Source organism: Callionymus lyra, chromosome 13 (assembly GCF_982586985.1).
Source record: "Callionymus lyra chromosome 13, fCalLyr1.hap1.1, whole genome shotgun sequence".
NCBI lineage: Eukaryota > Metazoa > Chordata > Actinopteri > Syngnathiformes > Callionymidae > Callionymus > Callionymus lyra.
Window position 1 is genome coordinate 15,387,082 of NC_141830.1, and position 9,176 is coordinate 15,396,257.

Below are 9,176 nucleotides of genomic sequence, written 5' to 3' on the forward strand. Positions count from 1 at the left end.
CTTTGTATCACTTACCTGGGGGACAGTTTCTGTAAGATACCTTGAATTTATGGAACAAATATATGCATTTATTCACTTTTATAAGATTAAACAATGCGCACAAAACAGTCTCGCATATGATACCGACTTTTAATACTTATAAAAGGAGTCGTTTTTAGTTTGTTTCCTCTTATTATTTGTGTATACATGTTTTTTTTTCCATTCGTTTCATGTTGATTTTTATACCCACTTTAACCTTCAAGAAACATCTTAAGACGTTTTTATTTGTTCAGGCTTTTCCTTGATTTTATGGAACTCCTGTTGTGTTATCAGTTTTATCTTGACCTTTAAAGTATATAAAACTTTATTGAATATTGTTTTGATTGTTTAAGCGCTTTGTGACCCTGGTCTGGAAAAGCGCTATACAAATAAAAATTACTTACTTACTTACAAGTCAGGTAATTTAAGGTAAGGTAAGGTAAAACTTTATTGATCCCTCAGGAGGTCTCCTTCGGGAAATTGTTTTTTTCATACATACAGCAATTTTCTTTATAAAAAAATAGAAAAATAAAATAAAATAAAAATAATAATAAACTACTCATCATCAGTAACTAATTCATTTTATTTATTAATGTATCCAAAAAAACAGGCAAAAATAAATATTTATGTTAATACGTTTTCCTTTCAATAACGTTTTCCGATTTCTCACATCGTGAACGTTCGGACTACATTTCCCAGCTTCGACCCCCCCCCCCCCACCCCCCACTCCTCCTCCTCCCCCTCATTCGATGACGATGAGCTACGAAGATGATGAAATCTCGCGAGAACCGCAGGTTTGGCTCTAGCCCTATGTCTCGCGCACTCGCAGCTCCATCGCTCAGTATATAAAGCGGGACAACGACGCGAGGAAGACGGCTGGGGACTCGCAGCCCGGGACTGTAAATAAGACCGCAAATCCTGTGCTTTTATTTACATACGCGATGCCGGCTGTTTTAACACTGCGTTCCCAGTTGTTTTAACTGTTTTTGCTCATTTTTGGCTCTTGCTCCTCGTCCATTTCCGTGGTGGTTTCTCACACTACGCGTTATAATGGCGAGCTCGGCTAACTCGAACCAAGTGGTAAGAATCAATCTCTCAGCGGGAGTACTGTGGGTTACATTTATCGATGTTTTAACTGAAAAACTTAACGCTGGTCCAACTAAACACTTGTAGCGAATAATAATAAAAAAAAATTGACCCAATGAATCGGCCATTTTAATTAAGTGACTGAGAAAACGCTCGGTCTGGTTGAAACGCCTGAAAGAAATGTAGTATAAGTTTATTTAATTATAGTATTTATTTTTTATTAACAAACAAATTGAGAGCAAAATACAAAAAAAAAACATGTCTGCAAAGCACACAGCACCAGCCACTGCAATTTGGTTTATTTTTTTTAGTACAAAAGCCGACTAGTTGTCCAGTCATCATAGTCCTCCATTCTACGACACCATTTCCGCCCCGAAAAAAACGAATGCCTAAAATGTCCACCTTCCCCCGTCGTCACGAGAAAATAACACGAAATAACCCTAAAAAAAAGCCGTATCTTCCACGACGGAAACCGTGTTTTTAAGAAGGCGATGGCCGGTGTGTTTGGGTCGCTCTCCGTAAAATGGCTTCCACGTCGCTCCTCTCCTCGCGTCTGGCCCTCCTCCTCGCTGCTGCCTGGTTTTATACCGCCATATTGGCTCTCTAATATAGACTGGCCGGGAATGGGAAGGTTCTAGTCGCCGCTACGTCACTGACTCTAACATATAAACACCAGAGCGCCTGGAACCGTTGGAGGAGAGACACACGGTCGGGAGGGACGAGCCGGACCTCCGGCTTTATTTACACCCGCCAGGCTACCATGTAATGGTCAACATTTTTTTAGAAATGTATAGATCACTGCTTTTTATTATAACGTGTCCCATTTTTTTAATCCTCATTTCAACATGTACTTTTATATATATATATGTATAAAAAAAACATGAATAGCTTTGAATGATGTTTTTAGCCCCTATTGACTTCATTTTATTCGTTTATATAAAGTTATTTAATGCATGATCCGGTCCTAAAGATGACTATTCACTGTTGTTTTTTTTGTGTTACTTCTTCAGCCTAGAATGTACAAGTCTGTGATCGAGGATGTGATCACCGAGGTGCGAGAGCTGTTCCTGGATGAAGGTATCGATGAGCAGGTCCTGCTGGAGCTGAAAACGGTACGGAAGTGTTTTGAAATTAACTTCAGTGCTGATCTATATAATCCTATAGGAAAATGTTGTGGGAACATGATCTTTGAGCTTGTAATCCATGTGTCTTCACACCTGGACTATTGCAGCAGTTTATTTTCATGTCTTAACAAGAAGGATCTGTCTCGTCTGCAGTTAATACAAAACTCTGCAGAGAGAATTCTGACCCGCTCTAGTAGAAGAACTCACATTTCCCCTAAGCTTTGGAACGATCTTCCTCTCTCTTTGCGCTTGATGGATCTACTGACTCCTTCAAGAAACATCTTAAGATGTTTTTTATTTTTTCAGGCTTTTCCTTGATTTTCTGGAACTCCTGTTGTGTTATCAGTATTATCTTGACCTTTAAAGTATATACTTTATTGAGTATTGTTTTGATTGTTTAAGCACTTTGTGACCCTGGTCTGGAAAAGAGCTATACAAATAAAAATTACTTACTTACTTTAAGTTCATAAAAGCATACGCCACGGTTCTAAATAAGAAACGCCTTATCATCCGATGGTTTTTCTTTGTGTTGATGATTATTTACACAGATTGTGTAGTGTTTGATTTCTCAATCAAAACTATGAATGAACACATTTTGGAATTGAGTACTTGACCAAAAAAAGTGTGAAATAACTGAAAACCAATCTTCTAGTTTCATCAGACTATCCCCCTTTTTCTCCGACTGCAATGCATACTTTTGGCATACTTTTGACAGCCTTCCAAATATAGTCACCTGAAATGTTTTTTTTACTTTACAGGTGTGTCTTTTAGTGGATTATTTGCCTTATTATGGGACCATTAGTTAAGTTGTACAGAAATCAAGTGGATACAACAGTATTGGACAATCTTATAATTCACTTTATGGAAACGACCGATCAGCGAAGTAAAGAGAAATGAGTGGCCACTGTTACTTTAAGACATTAAGATCAGTCGGTCTGAAAGATTGCAAACATTTTTATAGTCCAGAAGGTGTGTCCTGTACCGTACAAGGCCTCAAGTCTGTGGTTTCATACTCTGGATTATTTGATCAGATAAAGAAAGTTAGTTGTTGAATCCACCCCGAACCGGCATTATTTTCAGACTGACCTACAGTTAAAAACGGCTAAAAGGAAACAAACTGTAACACTTTAGTGTTAAACACATTTTTTTCCTGTTGACCTGACCCAAATATTATGGAGTTTATCCTGTATACTTTTCTAAAGAAAACTTCTTTCAGACTGTTGTGATCAATACATCAGAAGTTAAATAATTTATTTTCCCTTATGCAGGCCCGGTATCAAATGCCTGGCAGACTGGTACCTACTTAAATAATGCAGAAGTCCGATGACACGGTTCACCATGGTAACGGGTGAAACGAAGCGTTGCAGCCTCCTATATCTCTGAGATGAAAACATGATAAAATATGCAGGAAGCAATAAATAAAGATAAAATGCTGACAAAGTGAAAAGCTTTTGGGGGGAAAAATAGAATAAATATGTAGTCTGGTCTAAAAATATTTTTTTATCAAAGCACCCAAAAATACTCTTCACCCCATTTTACACAGCAGGAAACCACTATTTCTGTTCCCTCCTTAACACCAAAACCTTTCTTTTTATAAACACAACTTGTTTCTGTTTGAATCTGTTGAAATAGCGTTACAGGTTTACAAGCAGATATGGAGTGCCCCAAGACTGTCGCTTTCCCTTCCTAGAAGACTTGCCAGATCTAAATTATAGTTTCATGCACAAACGCAACATTCAACCTCCCCTAAAGTATCAAAAAAGCATCAAAACACAACCATTGTGTAAAAAGAGTTAAGAATAAGATGCGGATTTCACGCTGTGAGAGTGCGGTGTGAATATACATATATTTTTCCGGCCTTGGAAACGCTGAGAAATATTCAAATACCTTTTGAAATGCATCATTAGTACGTAAGTTTTTGTGAATTTAATCTGAAAAACATGTTCTTGCCATTTAAGCTTTGGGAGAACAAGTTGTTGCAGTCCAAGGCAGTGGAGGGTTTCCACACTGAAGAACAAGCTGCCCTGCAGGCTGCTCACCAGCAGCAGCAGGTCCAGCAAGTCCAGCAGGGGAACCAGTCGACACAGGCACAGCAAGTCCTCCTCCCACCGCAGCAGCAAGGTGGTCTTAAATCAGGTGACTAACTCAATTTCTTTTTAAACTGAATGCCTAGATTGAAGTATATCCTTATTTTAAATGTATTTAGTTATTTATATCATTGCTGCCACTTCTTTACTAAATCCATATATTGCAGTTGGATTTGTGGCTGTTAAAAGACATGATGCAGCCCGGAGTATTGATCTGACGCGATTTAATGTCATCTTGTTCCACAGCTCCCCAGCAGCAAGTCATTGTACCCGATCCAAAGATCCTACAACATATGAGTGCTACGGGGATGGTAAGCGGCTAATAAAATCTTAAAATGACCAGCTAATGTGAAAGGAGCAGCAATATTTGGTCCCCTAAACGTTAATTTTTCTCTTAAACTTTCCATCAATCGTGAAAATTGTGTGTTGTTTAACAGAAGTGCTTGAATACATAATCAATATTTGCTATCCTTATAACGGCTTAAGATGTTTCTATAAAAACAAATAGTCGCATGCAACGTCTTTCCTTTTAAAGGCCTTATGTATGTCATGTACTACGTTTGTTAACCACTAGAGTGCAGCAGCTACTGCAGCAACACTTGCTCTGCCCACCGGGGTCACGCCATACCAACAGCTCATCACCAGCCAAGGTAAATGTAATGTAACGTGTAACACAGTTCAATGTTTGAGGTGGTGATGAGTTTGTTTGTTTGTTTTCCACAGTTGCAAAAATATCCAGGATCTTTTTTTTTTTTTTTTGCTTCAAGTTAAACTAATGCACTTAACTTTTCAGGTCAGATCCTGCAAGTTGTACGTGCACCTAATGGAGCTCAGTACCTTATCCAGCCTCAGCAACAGATCCTGCTGCAGCAGCAGATGCAGCCAGGTGCTGTGCAGGCTCCAGTAATACAACAGGTACGGCCATCATGCAGCATCCTGTGGGTGCTAATGAAGTTGTGACAAATTAAGTTTCTATGGAACACAAACGAATCGCTTTTGTTGATTATTCATTGATTCTTAAGGCAAAACATGTGATTGGTGATTACAGGTGATTAAAGATCTGAATGATTTAACTTTTATTTGCGATTAGTCTCAGAAAAAGTGTGGGTGGGGCAGCAGATCAGGAAATGTTTTTTAATAAATACATCTTCATCTCAATTACTCTTTTGCAAACCTAAAAAGGCGTGTAAAGGAAAATATAAAATTTTTAGTAGTAAATGTATGTGCATGATGCTGTATTGGATTGTGCAAACCTTTAAAAATAAAATTAAAATAATAATTGAACAAATGGATATCTATTGATAAAATGTATTATTGCTACATCTCAGAAAGTCCTTGATTTTTGCATACAATTTGACAATGTTTACCGAGTGTAATGTTTTTTTTGTTGTTCAAATATTGGTATTATGTAGGCGGGGATGTATTGTTATAAGACTTTCTTTTTCTTTTCTTTTTTAAATTATATTCTAGAGTTTCGTAATCATGTTTCGCCACACGGTGGCGGTAAATGACTAGGAATGTCATTGACGTTCAGTACAACCACTTGTTTAACATACAAGTTAAATTATGGGTAGCAGGTGTTCAACCAGTATTAATCATGGGCAATTTATCATTATCAGTAGACAGTTTTTTTTTTTCCAATACCTATTTAATCCTTTCTGGGTTCTTTAACCTCTGTCCAGGTCCTGACTCCTCTACAGGGAGGTCTCCCTCAACAGACGGGGGTCATCATTCAGCCGCAGCAGATCGTTTTGGCTCCAGGAAGCAAAGTCCAAGGCAACACACAGGTGAGTAACCCAGTACGTGGTACTGCTGGCAGCTCAAGTGTTGACAAGAAAAACACTCGATTAGTATTCAGCAATCTACTTTGGGGATCCAATTAAGTCAATGGTATCTGATCACAGACTTTCAATGAGCTTGAGAAGTAAAAGAAATGTCAACTAAGGTTCAAACCCAAAATTAATTTGGTTTGTCTGAGGAGGAAATTATTTAGCATTATTTAATGGAATCTTTTTTATTTACTCATGAATGAGAAATGTTGCAAAGTTTACGAGGGTTCATGATCACTAGGAAGCTGCTGTAAAGGCAATTTTTACAACATTTGAATGACTGTGACGAAGACATCACATGGAAAGAAACTATTTCCTCTCCCACAGGTGATGCAGGCGGCGACCATGGCGCCTCAAGCAGCGGCCCAGGTCCAACAGTCGCAGGCGGCCGCCCAGAACCAAGCACAACAGCAGCCTCAAGCTCAGCAACAGCCTCAGATGATGCTGCAGGTGGACGGTGCCGGAGACTCCTCTTCAGAGGAGGATGAGGATGAAGAGGAGGAGTACGACGAAGACGACGAAGAGGAGAAGGACAAGGAAGTGGGACAAGATGGCCAAGTTGAGGAGGTGAGTTGGTCAAGAACCTCTTGATTTAGTCTTGATAAATGTACATCCTGACTTCATGTCACTTGTCGCTGATGCATCTTTTGCTTAACGACAGCAATCGCTGAACAGCGCCGACGACGTCAGCGATGAGGAGGATAAGGAGCTGTTCGATACAGAGAACGTGGTGGTGTGCCAGTATGACAAAGTAAGAACACACAACTGCGCTTCCTCCCGCTGCACTCTCCATCATGGATTAATAATGTAATACATTTACCACAGACATCTTCATTACGGTTATTAAAAACATCTTCCACGCTGCCCCCGATCAGTCCCAAGAGCGTTCGGAGCGAGTAAAAACAATCCATTCTGCGGATTTTAATTTCCTGGTTTCACAAGAATTGCACTCAAATGAGCTCATGTTCTCGACTGGAGAGAAAAAAAAACATGTTTTCGTTAAGGTTGTATAAAATAATCAATCTAATTTTAATTATTCACAAGTTGGATCACCAAACATTTTCTCCTTTTCACAGGGTGGGAGGGGAGTAAATTAATTTAAGATACTAAAAAGCCTCCACTAATGTTAACTTAAGGACACATTTTTTAACACCTGTACTTCTATGTGTTTTTGACCTCAACACTTTCAACAAGGAATAAACCTAAATCCTACAGTGGTTACTCCAAGTCTGTAAATTGGACATCGTCCAATCAAAGGGCCTTTTTGGGTCAAAGTTATGTTAAATTTTCTATGTACTTGATAATTTAACGTGAAGTTCTACAATGAGGTGAACATATAAGGTGTTCTTTAGCTTCCTGGGAATTCCTGGCAATTGTGTTGAGGGTTTTACAATTTAATATCGTGCTGTGAGGAGGCGTCAAGTCAGAAAACAAAGGGAACCGTATATGTATTTTCTAAGCAATTTTATATTTTTTGAATATTCTTTCCAATTATTTTGAGGGATGGGAAAAAAAGCTGTGGAAAAAGGACAAATAAAAGATGGGCAAAAATGGCTCTGATAGCAGCGTCTCTCTCAACAATGGCATCTCTAGCTTGGCATATGTCGATGAACCTTTCTTATCATGATGTGGCTCAAAGGTCAACAATTAAAGACAAACATCACACTTTCGTAGTTATCGGCGTGTCGGATGGTCTCGCAGAGATTTCGGCGAATGTTTGAAGCCTCGCAGTATTGATGGAGGCCGAGGTCGTCAAAGAAACTCCATTCAATCCACTCTCTCCACTTCATAGATCCACAGAAGTAAGAACAAGTGGAAATTCCACCTGAAGGATGGGATCATGAATCTGAACGGGCGAGACTTTGTTTTCTCCAAAGCCATCGGGGACGCCGAGTGGTGAGACTGCCGGAGCATCTGCCGCAGGGACTCTCGACCTCCTTCGATCCGGTTGACAATATTCACCTACTCATCCTGCAACTGGGTTTAGTCGCAGAAAGACACTTTGAGAACTCTTTGAGACTCGCCAGAGGGCCACTCCATGGATGCATCTCTTCCAGGAGAGCAGGAAGAAAGCTTTTGGGTTTTCTACATTTCTTCTTCTCCAGAGAGAGAGAGAGAGTGAGAGTTCTGACTTTGGGTCGTAAACATTTCACATCCTACAGGTGTATACGGGACCAGGGTAGCCTAAACCCGCCTGCTGCAGGAGGTGCGAAATCATCCATGAACACCCCATAGACTTCCTAAAAAAAAAAAGAAGAGAGAAAACACCATCTTGATGCACCGTAGTCGGTTGACTGGATTGACTGGTGTCTAAATTCAAGTCTTTAGTGCCACCAGTCAAGATTATTGCCTTTTTTTTTAGAACGGCCAGAATTATCTTTTGGCTCATCGCTTCGTTTCCTGGATTGTAATTCTCTCTCAAGTCTTGAGTGAAGTTTCCACGTCGTTAACCACCTGTTCTTGTTTTAAATGTTTTAAAAATGAACTGTATATGAAGGGTTTAATCAAAGTCTTGCAATTGATTTTTATATTAACACATTTTAAATCCGATGATGATTCTTATATTATTCTTTTTGCTCCTCCCCCCCTTTAGAGCATCATTCCAAAATAACGATAAAACACTGAATTGCTAAACGTTGCGCTGATTTCCGCAAGTGTGTCCTTTGGTCGGCATTTGTTTTTTTTCATCAATTTTGCAAAGGTCACCAGATTTTAATGTTAAGTTCGTTACAGGAAGGGAAATTGGTTTTATTTATTCACCAGTAGGTCACTTGTGTTGTAAGCCGCACCAGAACAGGCTCTTACAATCTAGCAAGTGTTCCTTTCTTCCCCTCAGTTGGATGCACAAAGCTTCATGCTCTTCCACCGCATGATTATTATTAATTTCTTTTTTTAAAAACCTGTATATCAAAGAGCATTTTCTATTGAAGTGAGTTTAACGGAAGGGGAGGGGTTAGGTGGGTGTGTTGTGTGTTTCTGCAAGATTGCCTTTGCTGCCCCTCTTTGAAATAAAGGATGCATATTTTGGCTGA

At 39.3% G+C, this 9,176-nt stretch overlaps 1 protein-coding gene across 2 annotated transcripts; it reads left to right on the forward strand.

Annotated features, from left to right (window-relative positions):
- Nucleotides 1-851: 851 nt before the first annotated feature.
- Nucleotides 852-9,176, forward strand: gtf2a1 (general transcription factor IIA, 1). Of its 2 annotated transcripts, none has more exons than XM_087806286.1 (10): nucleotides 852-1,098; nucleotides 2,115-2,216; nucleotides 4,187-4,364; nucleotides 4,562-4,626; nucleotides 4,890-4,965; nucleotides 5,109-5,230; nucleotides 5,998-6,102; nucleotides 6,472-6,711; nucleotides 6,806-6,895; nucleotides 7,937-9,176. In XM_087806286.1, the coding sequence occupies exons 1-10, from the start codon at nucleotides 1,069-1,071 to the stop codon at nucleotides 8,042-8,044; spliced, it is 1,116 nt and encodes a 371-aa protein (XP_087662412.1). In that variant the 5' UTR covers nucleotides 852-1,068; the 3' UTR covers nucleotides 8,045-9,176. The 2 variants fall into 2 exon arrangements, with proteins under 2 accessions (XP_087662412.1, XP_087662413.1); XM_087806287.1 differs by having other exon boundaries at nucleotides 4,187-4,352.